This window comes from Bemisia tabaci, chromosome 9 (assembly GCF_918797505.1).
Source record: "Bemisia tabaci chromosome 9, PGI_BMITA_v3".
NCBI classification, from domain to species: Eukaryota; Metazoa; Arthropoda; class Insecta; order Hemiptera; family Aleyrodidae; genus Bemisia; species Bemisia tabaci.
The window spans coordinates 8594768-8615411 of NC_092801.1; the positions used below are offsets into that span (position 1 = coordinate 8594768).

General features: G+C 37.0%; 2 protein-coding genes across 3 annotated transcripts; one reads left to right on the plus strand and one right to left on the minus strand.

Moving 5' to 3' along the window:
* Positions 1-183: 183 nt before the first annotated feature.
* Positions 184-7090, minus strand: RpLP0 (ribosomal protein LP0). Its single transcript, XM_019043462.2, has 7 exons — positions 6977-7090; positions 5734-5824; positions 4145-4320; positions 3258-3492; positions 2414-2599; positions 1705-1863; positions 184-403 (listed from the first exon to the last, which is right to left on the minus strand). Exons 2-7 carry the CDS (start codon positions 5785-5787, stop codon positions 272-274), a joined length of 942 nt encoding a protein of 313 aa, XP_018899007.1. The 5' UTR covers positions 5788-5824; positions 6977-7090; the 3' UTR covers positions 184-271.
* A 187-nt stretch (positions 7091-7277) lies between these two features.
* On the plus strand, positions 7278-18375 carry LOC109031741 (telomere length regulation protein TEL2 homolog). 2 transcript variants are annotated; one of them, XM_019043459.2, is made up of 8 exons: positions 7278-7561; positions 7934-8171; positions 8983-9115; positions 9960-10197; positions 11599-11758; positions 13460-13559; positions 14436-14694; positions 15574-18375. In XM_019043459.2, exons 1-8 carry the CDS (start codon positions 7471-7473, stop codon positions 18117-18119), a joined length of 3765 nt encoding a protein of 1254 aa, XP_018899004.2. In that variant the 5' UTR covers positions 7278-7470; the 3' UTR covers positions 18120-18375. The 2 variants fall into 2 exon arrangements, with proteins under 2 accessions (XP_018899004.2, XP_018899006.2); XM_019043461.2 differs by having other exon boundaries at positions 11602-11758.
* The last annotated feature ends 2269 nt before the right edge of the window (positions 18376-20644 follow it).

Genomic DNA, 20644 nt, shown 5'->3' on the forward strand with positions numbered 1-20644 from the left:
AAACAATTCTTTGACATGCAACACCACCTGAAATATTTCCTAATTATATCACGATCGATTTACCTTCGATTCTGATTGATACTTCTCAAAATATTAATTTTAAAACAATGACTGATTCGTTTAATGTGAATTGCCAATGATTTGAGTGATCGTGACTTGGAGATAAAAATAATTCGAGTAAAATGTTGTAAAAAAAATACTTTAATAATAAAAAGTCTGGCTCTTCACAGTCAAAAAAGAAGCGTCAGAAGTTAAGTCAAGAGTGTAGAATCTAGTCAAAGAGACCGAAGCCCATGTCATCATCCTCACTTTCGCTTTCCTCTTTCTTCTCTTCTTTTTTGGCCTCTGGGGCAGCGGCGGCAGCTGCAGCTGGTGCTGCGGCAACAGCAAACTTGCTGGGATCCTGAAAAAGAAATAATCACTCATCAATTAAAATACCGACATGACTTTAAATTTGACTCGCATAGAAACCTACAGATAAAAGTACAATCAAACTTTAAAGAAGTCTTTCTTTTCTGATGACATTCATCACATTGATCATAGCAATGTTCACTTTTCCACCTCAGTTGACAAAGCTCTTGGATGTGTCAGGAATTTGCGGTTTATGCACTGATTCCTAAGTAAAATTTCGTAAGAAACACTGTGATGCCACTGGTTTTTTCTAAAATCAACTCCTAAGCTTAAAGAAAGCTTTCAAAGTTGAGGCCATGATGAAGGGGATATCCCACGCTACCTTGAGAGTCCACCTCTATATTTAGTCAAACTCTCCATGCAAAGATGGGGAGCAAATACATTGGCAGGGTTGCCGTGTTTTCAGTTTTTGAGTCCCCAAATAAAAAGGCAACCCTTTTAATGTATTTGCTCCCTGTCTTTGCATAGCGAGTTTGTCTTCATATGAAGGTGCTCTCTCAGGGTAGCGCGGGATATCCCCTCCATTACGGCCTCAACATTGCAAGCTTCTTTTGAGAGAGAAAACTAGTGTTACCATCGTGTTTCTAGTGAAATCAGTAATTAAATCGATAATTCCTGCCACGCCCAAGAGCTCCATTGATAGCCGTGATTTTTTTGGCGATGATAAGTTGAAAGTTTTGTAAAATTGCAACAATACTTGCGACTCTGAAGAAATTTCATCCGCAGGATTTGCTTCTTAGAATACAAACTTGACAACTAATTCTCGGTGCATTCAATTTTAGCTGTAGTAATTATGAGCCGACAAAAACTGACTTAGAAAATTTAATACAACTTACTTATTAACAGTTTCAAAAGACTCTGAAAGAAAAGTTTGATTTTGGGCTATGTTAAGAACTGTTGAGACTTCATGCTAAGGTTCTTCCCATAAAACTGGTATATTCGTACCTTTTCACAGAAAATTGGTAAGATTCCGTATTTCTGTACCAAAATTTCAAAAGTTGAGCTTTTCACACCAAATATCCGCATTTTTCAGTACAGTAGAGATAATGTCCCAAGATTTGGGCCATTGCTAAAGTCTTTCCTTTGTAAAGGCTAACAATCACATCTGAATTAATTGTTAAATAGTGGGTACAATGATAGATGGATAGAGAGTACCTAGATCTAGATAGAAATAAAGATGGCGACAATGAAGGATTTCTGCTTTGCACAAAAATTATTTTTTTCCATTTCTTCTTTCTTCTTCATAATTACCTCATAGAATTATTTCTGCTTTAAATATTGAAATTAACCTACCTTCAAGAACTCCTTCACAGTCTCAGCTTCCTTGAATGTAATCTCAGTAGCCGCAGCAACGGCCAACAGATTCTTGAATCCGTTGACAATGCTGTGAGGCACAGAGACAATGGTCGGATATCCAATCTTGAGACAAGTTGCAGCAACTCTCGCGACTCCCTGAAAATTAGAGGGCGCATTATTGAATCTCAATTAGCTGATAACCAAACTAATACTTGCAGGATAAAGAAGATTCAATCTTCAAAAACCAACTTAATCTTTTACCGTACCTAATATGTGATAACGCTTTCAATGACGCATGCAAAAGGCATAGTTGATGCTTAGCATTTGTTAGAGACTTCATTTTATTGACAGTTCCGGTAAAGAAATTGATTAATAAACAGACAGAATTGGACAGAGATACAACTGAGCAAAAAAATATTGGCAGCTTCTTTCTGGTCAATTCACTTATTCCAAATGAAATACATTTTATTTCTCATATGATTTTCTGCCATGAAATAATTTAGAATCTAGCTTTTCAGAGTCAAAACGATTAGGAAAGAGAATGATTGATCCACTTTACATTAATTCATTCATCCATTTCATTTAAGGACTTTCAAAATTCATTCCACAATTTTTTTTTTTAAAATATTCTTCTAGCTAAGACATTAGGATGGTACGGAGTTTATTAAAAATGGTATTCCCCATCATGTTAGTATGACATTCTTACCTCCAAGAATTTAACACGAAGATCTTCTGGTTTGATATCCAAAACTCTGGGTTCGAAAACAGTACCAGAATCGTAGACCTGATGAACAACTAAACCGTACGAAAACGGAGAGATGTTCAACATGTTGAGTAGAGTTGCTTCGCTGGGACCTACTTTGTCACCTTCTTTTAAAATGTGGACATCGCTCTGGGAGAGAAAGAAAACAATAGGATGAAATTAGATAGCAACATTAAATTAGACCTTGATTCCTTATTCTAATGCTAATGAAAAAGTTGAAATTTAAAGAAATTAGCGGCAGCCGATGTTTTCAACTCTTTAAAATATAAAGTGACAACATCCAACCCCAAATAAAAATCCCTGCCACTGTTGATACATTTAAGTGAAAAACTCTAGGAATCATTAAGCTCCCTTCAATTAGCTTTTGGAAGATTTAAATGATTTTCTGAGAGGCAAAAATTAACATTTGTCTTGCTTATGCAAGCATAGCATTTCTTGATGAACACAGCTCTAAGAAGTCTTAAATGATTTTCCAAAAGGGAAAGATTAACATTTGTCATGTTTCAGCAAGCATAGCATTTCTTGATGAACACGAAGCACATAATGCTGGTTAGAATCTTTTAGGTTGATAATTAATATAGTTCAAATTAAGAGGAAGATATTGAGTCCTTCAATAAGACTATACTCTTGCTGTTCGGACAACGAATGCAGCATGCAACTGCACGCAGATTGACGAACCATAACCTTGGTAACCCTGTAATGATTTTGCAGTGTTTCTCCTTATCTACAAAAGGAAGTGTGCTTTCGGTGACTTTTGCATCTGGATTTAAAAAGAATGAATACTTACCACAATTTCAATCGTTCCCTTGGAGATCTTGGTGGGGATGGAAAGAGCCTGGAAGAAAGAAGTCTTTTCCGGACCAAGACCGGTGTTTTGAGCGGGGATGACGACAGGGGCAGGAGCAATGGCTCCAGCTCTGGCAGGGGCTTGCACTTTGTTCTCGAGAAGCTTGTCACGGACTTCAACAAGGTCTTGACGCGTGAACACGAAACCAACATTGCCAACAATATGAGGCAGTAATCTGTAACCAAGCAAAATCCCAGGATGAGCGGTTGAAGATTTAATTGGATTGAGAGGGAAACACATTATTTCCAAATTGGCTCATGGGTAAAGTAAGTTAGGAGCCTTCCCCTAAAATCAATCGGTCTTCCTACCTCATTAATGAAAATTCAAAAATCAAATTAAACCGAATGACTTGTTTTCAATCAGCGTTTGAATCTCGTCAAAACCTTTAGGAGCCATCGTGGCCAGCATTATAAAAATTTAGGAGCCTAAGTGGTTTTTCCTCTACTTCTGAGAAATTAAAATTATCGTTACAGTATTGCTCGGAATGTTAGAAATTATTAAATTGTCGCGACTCAGCAGGATTGGATTTCTTCCAGACAAAATCGCAGTTTTGAGGAATATTTCTGATACCCGCGCATATTTATTTACGCTTTAAAGCCGAATATTTAGAAGCATTGAATGCCGGATTTATTTTTCTTTGTGGGCGCAATGCAGAGTGTATTAAATAAGACCATTCACCTTAGAATTTAGAAACCCAAACAATAAAGAACCCAATACTGGTTAACTTAAAAGCAAAGGTTGAGCAGATTCAATTCCAAGTACGTACGAGATTGAAAAATGGGAAATGAAACAAGTAGGTAATGATGCAAGAATGTTTAGCAACTTACTTTTCAAGAGCTGGGTTGTGTTCAATGTGACCACGGATAGCTTTCCTCATCATAGTGTTCTTCCCCATGAGGACGATGGCAGTTCCTCGGAGTGACACACGGATCTTTTGGAACTGTGTTGAGCCGACATTGTTTGCGCCCACAATGAAACATTTTGGGTATTCTTCCAAGTATTGCTGCACAGAACAGAAACATATTGGTTACAAATTCAGGTCAGTGGTTTCAAGAATAAATATCATTACGACGGTGAAACTACCAAACCACGTATCTCGGTTTGCGACGTCGCAGACTTCCTGTTATACTTTATTTTTTAAATAGAAAACTACTCAACGTAAATTCGTGAAAACTTCCATGATTTTTCCTCTTTGTGCGGAGAAAAATCTGTGAAAATTATAAGGAATGATATTGATTTGATCTCCTTCAAAAAAATAAAATGTGAGTGGAGATTTTCGACACCGCAAACAAGAAACGTGGTCTGGTAGTTTCACCGTCGATTATCATTAGAGGCTACACAGGATGTAATGAACATGAGATGATACTTTGTTGCCATGGAAAAACTTATCCTTTTTGGACCCCAAATCTTCAGTCATTCTCAAAGCTGGGGATAAGATCTGATGCTCTGGCAAAAGTAGCTTCAGAGTAGCACTTATCATTCAAAATAGATGATCCTCATTAATTTAAACTGCTAGACTAAAAAATTTAGAACAAAATTGTTGGTTTAAGGGTATCTGAAGGATTTTCGCTTTCAGCTGATAATCAACCAAGATGGCAAATTATGTGACATGTCACTGTGCTGGAGTGTGGACCATTTGAAACATAGAACATTAGAAAGGGGTGCGAGCAGTAATTATAAATATTTGAAGCCAGACAAATTCTCTATTATTTCAATAGTGTAATTCATAATGAAAAGAGCTGATTGTGAAAAACAGGGAAGGTTGTTAAAAAGGCTGCTTTAGTTTTAGATATTAATTTCTTGGTAAGGTGTGCCCTAGCGATGAACTGAAAATTTGAGATATGAAAGAGAATAGTTAATTAAAAATACCCCATCGGTTTTAGAGGTACATAGTTTCTGGCATAACCTGAGGAAGTGAGGCAGGTTTGAATGCATGAGAAGTTCTGTTTATTACCTACATTTTCGTTTCTGTAATCCCTTTTTAGACTTTATTTTTCGTCAAACAATATTATCATGATTTCTGTTCTACGCCAACCTAAGAAACTTGACTGTGATTTGTGTAATTTTCATGTTCCATTTACTTTTGTTTGCACCACACAACACAAGGTTTCTTAAGGGGTAATGAGCTGTGTTATTATTGTGTACTTCATTTACCAATTTTATACATTGATACTTACTGTTTTATTCTCAGCGAAGAGTAATACCTAAACAAATTTATTAATTTTGTTGTGGTTGCCGAACTACTGGTGTAGGTTAAAATGTGTTGTGGCATTTGGCGTATATATTGTCCGGTATTAGAAGTTAAGGGCAATATTATGCCGATTATGAGATGCTGCAGGCTTGCAGCTTCCTAGTGTAAAGAGAAAGATACAAAGGATTCTATGAGGAGGTATGTAAAATAGTCTGATGTACTTACAACTAATTTGGAGAAGTACTTGGCTTTCCAGGTTGTCCGGTCCTCCTTACCCATCTTGTGGCGTAGGGATGTCTAATGTGACGTTTAAGAACTGAAATGAAAGAGAAACATAAAATAAATGATTGCTTGTATATTTGAATGATACAGGATGGGGAGACACGTATGGTATTGGTGCAGACAGATTGGCATGGGGTTTCATAAGAGATGCACTTGACTTTCCATTACGCAGAAAAAAAGAGGAAAATTTACAAACTTTAAATTCTGTGCATTTATTTAAGCTTGCCAATATATTACTCCCAAATACTTAGATAAGTTTAGAAGGAGAAAGCATCCTCACAGGACCTAACATAAATCTTAGAAGTCCTAGTGTGGAAAAATTTCCTAGCTACACATCAGCGAGTACGTGGAATTTGCAACTCCCAAAGTTGCGGACCACAGATTGAACACACACTGAAACTGGCAGTTGGATATGACAGTGTTGGTTGTTGTAATTCCAGTCGGGAGTTCTCGCTGAACCACCCTGAGAAGTTGGCGATATTTAAGATTAAGGAAGTGGAAAAATATTGTTCAGGGGAGGAAAAGCCACTTCGGTTCTGCGTCCAATTTGGTTTTCTACTTAGGAGGCATTTTCGATCTAAATGATACAATGCATTTTTTGATTAGGGTCATGTCAAGTCAATTCCAGTTACGCAGGTGGCAACGATGAACGAACAAAAGTTATCTTGACCTATCGCTTTACTCAATTTGAAAATGCATGTAAAATCTGAACTGAAACACTCGACTTTGCACTTCAGTTAGGCGAATCGAAAGATTTGAAGGGAAAACGATACGTGGGCTCATGATACCCCAGGGTATACAGAGAGCCTAAAACTGCCCTTCCCAGTGACAGAATAGTGGTCTTTGTCGGTGACCTCAAGTGGAGACTTGGTGTGGGGTGATGGAACTCATAGGATAAAGATGATGGAAGAGGAGGATAAAATGGGTGAAAATCTATCCAAATCAGGGGATATTGCAAGAGTCAGTAGGTGGAAGCCGCGGCAAAATGGCTTTCACGTGACAGAACGTGGACAACGGGTGCACGTGCTGACGTGAACACCTAAACCAGCAAACACGGGAGGGATTCGTCATTAATCGGAAATTTGAATAGCTGGGAGTTCAAAATTGAAAGGAGGGCCGAACTTTGGATGAATAAAACAAATAAAACGTGATTTTTAAAAGGAAAATTAGGAGAAGTGAACCTTACCTGGACACAATAAGTGGACGTTTGAGGTTAGGTTCCAGCGGCGGAGGGACTACCACTCCTGCGAGTCCAAAGGTGAAAAGGGTGTAGAGATGAAAGTGATGAAAACCTAAAGGAAATGATGAATTTGTTGAGTTTAAAAAAATTTCTGCTGATAAGTGGTCTTATAAACTAAAAGCCATGATTTTTCAAATCCATATTAGGTTTAAAAGCCATGAATATTGAAGACATTTTGGGGAATTTGTGGAGATATTTCAGAAGGCTATATTAGCATCATTGCAAAGAGAAATCCCACATGGGAAAAATCCCTTCAAATCCCTAAACAATAAAAAATTAAAAACACGTCGAATTGACGGATAGACGAATGTGTTTTTTTAAGTCTTCAGAATGTTGTGGTTGTTAAGTGTCATATAAATTATGTAGGAGATGGTTAATCTCATCTGGAATTAGGAACATTTGGAAGAGTAGTAATCAATGATTCAAACTATTACTATTCAATGATGCCTTCCTCTTCTCGTCTCGGTGTTCCCCCGACACTTTCCTCGCAGACCAGTTGGACGGATGACCTGCCTGTCTGCAGAAACTCAGGTAGGTTCTGGTCACACATCCTAAAAATCATTGGTGTTTTAAAGATTATAGCTCACTACAATTTGAATCATAGCCGCATGTTGTCGCTCTAGGTAAGTCGAAGCGTTAGCACAGCAGAGCGTACCGAGGGAAAGTGAACAATCAGTAGGGATGGAAGACAACGTAAGAGTCGCATTATTGTTTTTGTACTCATTCCAATGCAGATAGACTCTTCATGGTCATGATAGCAGTCCCATTACTATGCCGTTTCTCTTAGGATGATAGACCTTTAAGCGAAGAGGACATGCGAAAGTGTCAACTCACACGATTTTTTTCTCACAAACTGGAGAACATAACCATAAGTATTCATACGGAACTGATTTTTCATTCTAGGAGCTGGGTTTTCAACCAATCAAATCTACCAGGAGGATGGTCACAGACGAGAAGAACATCCTTTTGAGGACCAGTGTTTCCACTGCCGCTCGGATGAGAATACATCATTATATTGTGTGTTTGACGGACATGAAGGTGTCTCTGCTGCTGAGTTTGCCTTGCAAAGGATGGCAGCTGAGTTGCTCCTGGGTCAGTTGGAAGATGCGAGATCTGATGCTGATGTACAGGAGATTTTGAGGTGCTAATGCTTTGTCTAGTCATTGAAGTAATCGTTTTTCGCATGAACGGCAATTTTTTCCTTATTGCACTGACGAAACAAACTTCATAAGTTTTAGAAGTGCCATCTTAAAGTTTGGCAACTGTTTTCTCTCTGTTGAAGCAAACTATCATTCTCTGTTCTTCCCTTCTTAAGAACAATCGAGGAGCTTGGAGAACAAGGCGCATACTTAAGTGCAATTTTTGAAAAAATTGAGATATTAATATGATATTCATTCAAGTAAAATTAGTCTTAATGTACATTCTATGAAAAATTCGCTGCCTACTTCCAGCTTTTAAGCATCAACAAGTCATTTTGAATTTTTTTTTCCGCCATAAGAATCCATGTAATGTGGAAGCTTCAATCACGTATTTCTCAAAATAGCAAGAACTGCACTCATGCGCCTGGCCCTCCAAACTCCTCAATGACTTTGATCGCAAGAATATTCTTTGATAAAAGTGGTTTCAACCTAAGTATTGATTAAAATGTAATACCTTGTCCAAAAATGTTGTGGGTCTCTACCACAAGTATCCATATGGTGGCAAACTTTTACCAGGCAGAAGGAATTCAAAAGTATAAATTTTTGTAAACATTCAGCGATTTAAGTCTAGCGCCAAGAGGTGTTGAATATTCATATCTGATCGAAGCGATGGATCAGTTCATTTGAAACGACCATAGTTCATGCTGTTGATATTTGAGGTAGAAAAAGAAATAATTGTTGATCATGGTCCATTTTTTCTCTTTCAAATTTCAACTGACTTAGGGATTAAGTTTTCTAATGCTTTCTTTTCAGGCAAGCTTTTAACTCAGTCGAGAAGAGCTACATGGAAACTATGGATGACTTAGTAGCAGAGAAAACAAGTCTAATTTTTGAGATCCCTGATGGTCTAACCTCTTATGAAGCATATCAAAAATATCCCCGAGTGGTAAAGTATTTCTCATAAATTTTTAATTTGTCCATTTTGCGCCCTCTATCTCGTTTCTTGACTTTATTCTTTTCAGACCATGCCACATTCAAGCATGGGTGAAATACGAACTTACTGTGTTGTTTCAAAGCCAAGCACACCTTTTTGCTCCTAAAATTCTTCAGAAAATTCATTCTGCATTGTTCAAATCAAGTGGGATGCTCAAAGGTGAATCAAGGATGAAAAGTTTTGTGTATTGATACATGCCTGATTACGAGTTTCACTCACGTTAATTCAACAACTTGTACCAACAGGAGGTAGATCTATGCCTCATGAGTGTATTTTTAAATTTTGAAGTTCATTAGCCCAAAAATGGAGTCAAAAGTACGTGGCCACAAAAATTTCACCAATTTATGTCTTGAAGAGAGGTATTCTGTATCACACCGTAATTGATTTTAAAGATTTCATTCAAAATTTAGAGTTCCTAAGACCCCACTAATAAGTAGGGAACAAGCCGAATTTCCTCAAAAAATTCCGTATCTGGCAAAAAACTTTCTGTCTTTATGCACATTTTAAGTTGAAAATTATAAGATCAATCATCTAACTGAATTTTAAATCAAAATATCAAATATTTGTCAATTTTTAGTCCGTGCCGACTTTGTGCATAGTTTATCTGCTCCAAATATTACTTAGTCAATGTTCAGTCAACATTTGCTTTAATCCTACTGTCCCAAATGGGACAGGATCAAGGTGTTTTGAGGGACAGCTTGAAACCTGTTAAGGTTAATTTTGTAGAATTTTTAGGTATGTAGTAAGATTTGCATTAATACAGAATATATAATTGGAATTTTTGTTTGTGCATTAGGTAGAGAAACTCAATTCTATCAACACAGAGCTATCCTGTGGAACAACGGCTGTGGCTGCTCTCGTTCACAATAACAAGTTGTTTGTGGCAAATGTTGGTGATTCCAGAGCCCTTCTTTGTAAAACAGACCCAAATGGTGTACTCAAAGTAGTCCAACTGTCAGTTGATCACGATTTATCAAATCAGGATGAAGTTCTTCGACTAGCTCAATTGGGATTATCTCTGGATAAACTTAAAGGTAAAAATAAACTGTTAGTTTTTTCATTGCGAAGATTCTAGGGATCAGAAATCTCTAAGGATCCAAATCTATTAACCATGTGAAGCATGGAGAAAGAGAGTAAGTTGTGTCAGGTTTGAGATTAATGATTTGAAAGATTTTGCAACCAAGTCGGACTAGAAGCTGCTGTCAAAGTTGCAGAAAATGCTGGATCTATCGATCGCAGGAGACATGTGAAGGCGCACATTAAGGAGGGACCTATGTGATGGGAACCATTAAATCTGTTATTTCTTGAGAAGAAAACCACTAAGCGCATCGACACAGAAAACTGCATGAGGCCCACTACAATCAACAGAAATACAAACCCTCTTACATGCGATGAACCCAATATTACCACCAAAATTCTAAAACTCTTCACCTCTCTTAATTTAAAAATCTAAATTTTCGTTTATACTCCCCATTTTCAAAATTATCTGTAAAGACGTTAATAGCCTGAGACGCTGAATGTCTTAAATTTATATTAACTAACTAACTCTCTCATGCAAAAAAAATAGTGAAGTGCGCAATCTTACACGGACAGCAATAAGAAGGCAGTCTCTAAAAATGTGAAGGTTGCCTTAAAAAGTGTGAACGCAAAAAACTCTCTGCACCTTTGAAGCTGTCACTTGATATGAGTCAAAAATACAAAAATAAGAACTTTAGAGTTTAAAGAGCACGACTGCCTGGTATTTATAAGGAAACCTGCAGAAACAGATAGGAAGAAATAAAAAAGCAAAACTAAAAAATGTGAAACTCAAGTCGGATATTGTCCGAAGTAAACTGTACGGTCCAGATCCGCACAGGTGAATCAGAATGCAAATGGTCATTTAAGTCAGAGCTCTATACCCCTACTTCAGACATATCTACTCCTTTGAATATCTCATCGTTAGAATGGAAAATATAAAGAGAAATATGTAATACATAGTTGATGTAGTACCTTGCCCAAAGCCTGTCAACCTGCAACAAAAATATCACCAGTTTAAACGAAGGAATACAATTGTCAAAGCAAAAAATGAGAATGCAAGGTACATTGTCTTAAAACTCCTTCACCATACTATTGACACAAAGGTTTTAGGAGCAAGAAACGTGCATTTAGTGGGAGGGGGAGGGTAGGGTTGCTGTTGGCTTTGGTAAGTGCATTTTTGCCAAGTTGGCACAACTCAAAAATATGTTTCAAGGCCTTAAATAGGTATGATAAATATGCTCCTCGAAATCCCTAAAAATATTTTGAAATAATTTGAAAAGTATTAAAAAGTTTTTAATTTTAGTAAGTAGAAGGCCTCGAGAAAAATCTTTGGGGTCTTCGATTTTTATGAAAAAAATTTGATTCGAAAAATTTCTATTAACCTAATCAAGAACTATTCTAAAGAAAGATTAATCCAGCAGGAATGCGACTTGGCAATCAAGAAAACACACGGTGCCTTGGAAACTACTTGGTCAAAGGTGGCTACAAAGAATTCGAGGATTTATCTCCTGCAATCTCTGAACCAGTTTTAGCGGACCCAGAAATCCACGAGACAATCCCTCTTGATGAATCCTGCAGGTTTGTTGTTGAAGTAATCTCGATGTAGAAGTGTCCCTTGACTGCTTGCATATCTGCTATAATGAGCCTGTTGCAAACTTTCGCTAGAGCAAAAATAAGAGTTGTTTCCTATAGATAATGCCTCAAAAATGCCGATGGGCGCATCGGCAAAGTCTGAAATGCACTCATAACTTCACAATCTGCGTAAGAAATTTGCGTTTTTTTGAGTTTCCCGCTTCAAAAACGATACTATGGCACAGGTGAACATTCTGTTAGAAGAGTTGCTCCATCGTCGGCAATATTTATCATGGCCGATGCCTCTGCAGTTCCGTGCGTAATTCGACGAGAGTTCAAGTTCAATCAAGGCGGGCGAGGAAAATATGAACTTATACACGCCGATTGTTATCTGGTCTAATCCTGCTCAGGTGTTATCTCGTTCCATCACATGTGTTTTGGCGGATTGGCGTCGGCCATGATGAATATTGCCGATGATGGAACGACTCCTCTAACAAAATGTTAACCTGTGCCGTAGTATCGTTTTTGTAGCGGGAAGCTCAAGAAACCACAAATCTCTTACGCAGATTGCAAAGTTATGAGTGCATTTCAGACTTTGCCGATGCGCTCATCGTGATTTTTGAGGCATTATCCATAAGAAACAACTCTTAGTTTTGCTCTAGCAAAAGTTTGCAACAGGCCCATTCTACAGTTTCAAAATTCTGGTGTTTTTCTCTCTCTTTTTGGTAGTTATTATGGCTCCAAATTCTGTGATTTATTTAGTCACAAAAGTGCCTATAACCAAGGAACAGTGGATTGTGAAGCAACAATCAGGCTTTGAAAATTTATTTTCACTGAAGTGTTCAACTGCTTAAACCTTTCATCAGCGCATGTAATATAACATTGACAGTGAAACAGCTTAGGTGTGCATCTCGTTTTTGAAGTTTCAAAATCCCGCCCTGATTTTATTTTATCATAAGAGCTCAAACCAACACTGTTGCCCAAATTTTTTACCGAGTATTCTTTCTCAGAGGAGAAAAATTATAGGAGTTTTTAGGAAATAATGCTGAATGGTTTTTCATTTAAAAAGTAATCATGCGTTGCGAAACAAGGTACCTGTTTTTGCAATTGTTCCATCTATAAGATGTAATGAATGATGTTACAGCAACTTCATGAAGCTTCAAGTGATCTAAATCATGGTATTAGTCATTACTGCTTCCAGCCAGGAATACTGCTGTGCAATGGAAAAACGCTGTATGGACTTTCAATTGTTGCCAAATTTCTGGTGATAAAAATTATATTGGAAAAATGTTAAACTTATTTTGCCTTAAATATTTTAGATTGAATTGTGAGTAAAATTATCTGAAAAATTGGAAGAAAAATTTCGCAACTCTCCAAAAAAATTCGTAATTTATCACAGGAATTTCGGCAATGCCTGAAGTTTCATACAGTGTTTTTCTTTGGCACGGCAGAATATTGCTTTATCAAGCTCATGTGTCTTAGTCTGAATATTATCAGATTTTTTTTCTTTTTTTTTTCTACGATTAAATGTTTTCAATGAAGATGAAACATTTATTGTACCGAAGAATTCTAGACGGGTATCCTAAGTGAAAAAAATATAGGAATTCTCATGAAGAATATTACTGAGAAATTTTTAGATTGAAGCCTTCGGCAAAATATTGATTTTATTTCCTTTTCTGCTTGTCACATTTTCAATGTTTCTTCTAGGTTTTTGATGCTTATGTCTGATGGATTATACAAGTCTTTAGAGGAGGCATCTGGTTCCGGTCAAGTCAACCAAGAGCTTGCCTTATTGGCTGTTGAACAGGTAACCCATGCCATGTTTTTCTCTCACTATTCTTGTCGCAGTTATCCGTTACTTTTGAAAATGCATGGAACTCATGAATTAGAAAACACCACTTAATATTGTCTGCCAATAGAGGCAGGGTTGCTGCAGTCGGAAATACTGGGAAAACCAGGAATTGTCCAGGAATTTTAAAATGTCAGGGAAAACCTAGAAATGTCAGGAAACGTGACGAAAGTGTCAGGGACAAAGTGTTCAGTCGCCTTTATTTGCTTTTCAGGATGGGTTTGACGTTCTGAACAATAAATTTTGCCTGAAAACTTTTTCAAATTATGTCTTTTTAATCATCTGCATATCTTCAATTGTCACGGAATTTCATTTTCTTAATCCTGCAGCGACCCTGCGGTTGCGGTCTTTCGAAATCTCCACTCCCACTTTATTTTTTAAAAGGAGACTGAACCAACACCATGGCTTTAAATTTTCATGGATAATATAATATAAGTAGTTATATAGCAATTATTCAGTAGTAAAAATAAAGTATGACATAAAATCAGCAACATCCCGAACCGAGATAAATACACATTTCTGCAGTTTCACCATCAATATTTAGAACCTAAAAAAGCTTAAAGAAGCAGCCCTTTTTGTTGGTTGTAATTTTGAATTTTTGTTCCAGTATTCTCATTGCTTTTCTGTAAATTTTTAAACTTACCTGGATGTGAAAATTTTTCACCCAATTTTCTTCTGTAGACATAATATTTTGGTGTAATTATATTATCAAGCTATTTTCTTCTCCTTTGCTCTGCTAATTTGTTCGATTCTCTGCAGGGAATAGTATTTCCCGTGATGATATTGATTTCTTTTTCATCTCCAAGTAATATTTTTGTGGTTCTCTTTTTTCAGTTCCAGATCCAATCCACATTGACAGGTGTTGCCCAAGCCGTAGTGGACAAAGTGGTTCGAATCCATCATGATACCTACATGACAAAAGCAAGCAAAGGTGATTTATTGACCGGCGGAAAGAGGGATGATATTACTCTCCTCATTCGGAATTTCAACTACCCCATGCCTCGTTCCTTGACCAGTGGTGGCCCCCATGTTCGGTTTGATCCTGTGCCAACAATAACCAACTACCCCCGGGCTGACCCAGAATCAGATGCTGGTAAGTTGTTTTGCCGTGAGTTACTCCTAAGGGATTGCGCCAAACAGACTTCTAATTTCTCTTGATGCAATTTCTTTTAATTTTTTCCCCTCACAAACACTAAAGACCTCACCCAAAATCTGCTGTATTCAATCTCAGCTTGATCTATGAGATATTTTTAAGTATGGTGGAGAATCTTTTTCCTGAGTCCAAATGAGTGTTCGAAACTCACCTTTGAGTTTTAGGAGCCGTGTGGCGCTTCAAGCCTAATTTTTAGGCGCCATTGAAGATGCTAAGTAGTGCTGAAAATTCTGAGTTTTTTTCAATTCAAATAGATTTGTTTTTCTTTCTTTATGTGACTTCCCGTGAAAATCCAGATTTTAGGGGGCAATTTTTAGGGGCCACGTTGGCGCAGAGCTTTCATTTTTTAGGCGCCATGGCCGATTTTTTAGGCGCATTTGACGTGTTGGCGCCTGCGAGTTTCGGACACTGGTCCAAATTACGTCAAAGTTTTCAAATGGGGGTAATTAGAGGAGTCAAAATTGAAACTTTCAAGCAACTTATCTTTCCAACGGTTTGTTGTAAAAAGATAATCTTGGTTTAAAAATCCAGAAGAAACCATCAATTTTTCGCTTCCCTGGTGCCCCCAGCCCCCTGTCTACAAGTGTCCACAGGACTTCTGAGGAAGCTTAATAACAGAGTGAATTTTCTCTCTTCAATTATTTTTAAAGCTACAGTCAGATTCTATAAAATTATGTTTCAGTCCTTCCAACCAAACAAATTTTACAATTTTTTCAGCTTCTCTTTCAGCCTTTCAGTTGTGTGGATGTGTGTTGAACCAAAAGCAGCAGTTACAATTGCTGGGGGTTAATGTTTCAATTTTTTTTTCTTTTTTTTCAGCAGATGAGTTAGAGCAACTTTGTAAAGAACTATTATCGACTTTAGCAGCAATGGACGATAAAGCTTCCCTTAAAAAAATTTATCCTCTCCTTGATAAACTTTTGTCTTTAGTTCCTACCCACAATGTGAAAATCCTGACCTGCCCTGTGGTTTTCCCCAAAAGCTACCTAAACTTTTCACAAGTCATCTACCCAAGGATTTTGTCCGAGTTGGTCAGACTTATCAAGCCACCCATTTCAAAGAACGTATTGCATCTGTTTGTTCTGGAAAATGGAAATCCGTACACTCTTCAAGCGGCTTTGAGCGTATTGAGTGACGTTTTAAAGGGAACGAAACCAAGTATTTATCAAGACAGTATTATAGACATAATCGAAAAATTAGTCAAATCTGAAGCCCTTACCTCCGCAATAATTCTAAAGTCTCTCAGTAAAGAGTTTGATGATATATCATGGAAAGAAATGATTCAAATTTTGGTGTCAGTGCCAAACAGAATCGCAAATAGTGCAGAAACAAAACTTCCTAAATACTGTATACCAAGTAATTTTGTAAAAATTATATTCTGTCATGTCATCAAAGCCATCAAAATTTTGAAGGAGGCTAGAAATTTGTGCAAAATTGAAGATGAAAAACCATTATCCTTAGTAGTCAGTAAAACAGTTTCAAACTACGGAACTGTCAACTTAGATATGTTGATAACGGTTTTTGAGGAATGGATTGTGCAAGATGACAACTATCAATATGTTATTCATTCACTGGTGAAACATCTTGATCGAATATCAATCGAACCGATACTAATATCAATCCTCCAAAAAGTCTCGAATCTCACCACATTGGTACAGATTTTGCCAAGCTCATTGCTGGACTCACAAAATTGGACGTATGTTTTAATGAACAAGATTCCTTTCATGACTTATTACTCAAACAATCAAATTTTGACCAACTATATTTCTTTCCTCGGGAAAAATGACAAGTTGAATGTTTTGAACGATTTGATTGTAAAGTTACTTAAAATATGGGGTGACAAAAGCGCTCTGAATCATACATCTTTTGAGCAGCATTTGTATGTTTCCAAATTAATCTTGCTCGGTATCAATTTTCGATATCGTTGCAATCAGTCGAATGAATCTTTCCGAAAAGAAATCGAGCGGCAGTTGCTATCAGCTGTGCCCCTTCATTTGGATTCGAGTGATGAAAAGATCCGAGCAATTGGAATGGTCTTATCCGAGTCAGTGACGGGGTATTTTTGGAAACCAACTAAAGATGACTCCATCAAAAAACTCGAGTTCAATTACACAACTATGAAAAATGAAAGTAAAGCAATTGTGGAAGAGCTGAAAACTCTGGCAGACTTCAAATTTGTGTTTGACACTCAAGTCAAAACAGACCCAGAGATGGAGGATCTGTTGAAACATTTTGAAGCAGTCATTAAAGTAAATGATGAGTCTTTTAAAGAAAGAAAAGAACCGGAAATTATCGGTAATGTTGTGGACGGTGACTTGCTTTTAGATAGTGATGACGATTTAGAGCCTTACGACTTGTCAAATGATGTGAAATTGTCAGTTAAAAAACAGCCAAAATACTTACGGGACTTAAAAGAAGCTTTGATGGAAGACAAAGACTACGATGTTTGGTCTGCAGCTGTGGATGTCTGTGAAGACCTAATTAAAACTCAGTTACCGAATGAGGATGTATCGTTCGCTCTAGACTTAGTCCAACTGTTGATCAGTTCAGAAGCGCAGTTTTATTCCGAGAAATTTGACGATGCTAGATTTTCAAGCTGTGTTGCCATAGTGATGGTTTACCCAAACGAAGTAGCGACTCTGATTGGTCAACAGTTTCATGAAGTTGTTAATAGATACTCAATTGCCCAACGACTTTTGATGTTGGATATTCTTGCAGAATCGGCTAAACAGTTATCAAGTCCACATTTAAAAGAAACCAATAAGTCTCTGGAAAAAGAAAAGGATGTTGGCTGTATGATCAGTGAAAAAATTAGAGCGAATACCCGACGGAAGTGTCGACCAAAGATCATTCCGAAACTTAAGATCAACGAGTATTCTAAAGCTTGCGGATCCTTCTTTTTTCCATTGATTCGAGGTAGTTTAAAAAACAAAGAAATCATGTTTCGAAAGAAAGAAAATAATTCGGCGAATAATATCGATGATTGTAATCTTTTACTGGTTCATTTTTTGAACACACTAGCAATTATCATGATGGCTGCTGTCAATTGTGCCAAGGTAACTAGAATGGCTGCTGAACTTTTGGAGTTTGTTTGGTGGTTACGTTACCACGCAGAGGTGAAAGTGCGTCTTGCAGTAATTCACTGTTTCGCCTCTGTAATTTTTGCTGTTCCTAGCTCACAGCTTTTAAGCGATCTTATCACTGAGTTAAGTGAAATCAAAATTTGGTTGGAGGAAATTGTTAGTTCAGGGGGAATTGCATCTAGAAACAATGAAGTTGATTCGAATTGTCGTGTTTTTGCATCGCAAGTTCTAATGTTTATCAACTTTAAAATGAGTGATCAGTTTGAAGGACTGGACTTATAGATCTCAGCCCCTGTTACTATCTCAGTTCCTTATTTTCTGTTTAATTTTAAGCCTTTTACCAAGTGTTCTTATTTCTGGAAATTATCTCAAATTTTTCTTTGCAGTCAAGAAAGTTCCAGGTCTCTTTTACCAAGCTAATAATTTTAGTTGAAAGATTTGTCAAAAGGATAAATTCCATGTCTTATATAGACCAATTTGTATGTAGAATGTAAATACTTCAAAAAATAAATTTGTTTCGTTTTCGTAAAGAAGAAAATTGTTTTTATTTTTGATTTTACAGAAGTCACGCTTAGTACAAACAATACAAGTGTCTCAACGCAAGATACAACAACCTCCTCAACAACCGAAGATGGAGAATCAACACCGAGATCAAATAATGCGGCAGCTGCTAATCAACGAATACCTGCGTATGTTGATTTCAGTGATTATAACCAAAATGTAGAGAAGGCTAAGTTGAATAATACTTTACCTGAAGGTATTGATTTTTTTTAAGGTTTAGTATTGGAAAATATCTTTAAAAGGAATTATTAATATGGAGAACTCCCTTAAACATCTTCCCAACTAAATAGGACCCTGAATCTAAATTTGCCTGATGGCCTAGGTTCCCAATAAAATAATTTCAGACCCGGTCTTGAGCCATACCTATTGGAGATGAGAAAATTTTGAAGGTATAGTGGGAAAGTGCAAAATGAATGAATAATCCAGACAGTTAAATATGCGAAAACACTATTTAATTAAACATATGAACAACACTTATTTTGAAGCACCAAGATGAGAGGGCAGCATGTTCGGCAAAGCAAAGCGCTCACAATACTGCCATGCTAAGAAAGAATGCCGTATGAACATTCGAGAGTTGCCAAATTTCCTTCGATAAAATGTTAATTTTTGAGGAAAGTTATGAATATTTTTCCTTTAAATTTTCAGAATCTTTAGGTAAAATTGTGAACTAAATTATCTAAAAAATTGGGAGGAAAATATTCATAAATTTAGCAGGAAAATCGCGTTTTATGAAAGGAAATTTGGCAACGCCTAAAGGTTTATACGGCGTTTTTCCCTAGCTTGGCAGAATAGAAAATAGAATCCATGTTGAAGAATCCTCCACTACTGGGCGCACATAAATCTTTATATTTAGTAAATCTTTATTAAATTGCACCAAAAAACACAAACAAAGAATCACAAATTGTAATAAATAAGGAAAAACTCTCCCTAAGGTTATCATGTGAGTCGTGTGGAGCCTTTTTCCTCTTTTTTTTTAAACATATGAATTTTTTTTCCCTCTTTCTTCTTCTTTTTTACACTTATAAAAAAGCACTGTAGTAAAACTGCAAACTTTCATTTTACAGTTGCTAGTAGCTTACTGTATCACATGAGTGTCCACAAATGATAGTTTTTGGATCTGGGTGTTTCTCGGAAATTTTAAAACCACCTAGTGCAACACCCCCCCCCCCCCCCCAAAAAAAAAAAACCTGACCCATTTTAAACAGATTGCGATTTGAAGTTTGTCGACTCTTGCACCTGGTTGATCAGTTCGGATACTAGGTCAAGTCTTAACGTAATTCAACCTCTTCCTGTTTTCTTAAGTGGTTGAAATCATGAATATAATTTTGAAGGTAATGTTACATCTGCCATTTTCAATGGAGCCCTCTTTTTAACAAACGGAAAAAAGTTAAATTTGATCTGGCTGAAAAAACACCGAAACACTAGGGTCAGTTTTGTGATATAATTTAAGTTCAAGTACTTTTAAAGTCTCAATAGCGCTGTCATCATGAAAAAGGCACAAATCCAACTTTTTTAAAATCAACTTCTTCCCCTTAACTTACTGCCCTGCTACAGAAAAGCTCAGCATATCAGGGAAGAATAGATATTTACCATTCATTGTTTTCTTCCAAATGATTGTGTGCATTTGGAGGAACAAAATTGAAAAATTGAGGTCGCCGATTTTTCTCAAATGTTTTATGTTTTAATATAGGAAACTAAGCAACACTGAAACTTGAAAGAGCCATGCACAAATTCGCCCGTTTTTGGGCCCTCGAAATTGGGGTCGGTGTGAGGTTTTTTTTCATCTATAGGGTGACCCTTTACACATAATAAAATTTCAGATTGAGTATACGCACCGTTTTTGAGATATGGGGGGGCAAAGTCCCCGATTTTTACTCATATTTGCAGGTATTTTATAGTCGAACTTCGGCTGCTACAAGGTACCGGATGTAGATATTGAAGCGCGGTTTGCGGTGATTTGTCAAGCTATTTCTGGATTATTTTTTCACATCTTTTACAAACCCGCAAATGGTTTTTCGGGGGGGGGGGGGGGAGCTTTATTCATATTATCATGACCGTTCGTATACGTCTTACTGGCATTAATTGCTTCGTTCTCGACTCCTCTCCACGCCGTAATCATGATGGTATTTTCTGTTAGGAATCTTTCTTCTTCTTTATATTTGACCAATTCTAATGTTGTCTCCCCCTTTCTCCCTTTTTAACCTCCCCCCCCCCCCAATTCTAAACACTCCCTCTCAAGTGTATAT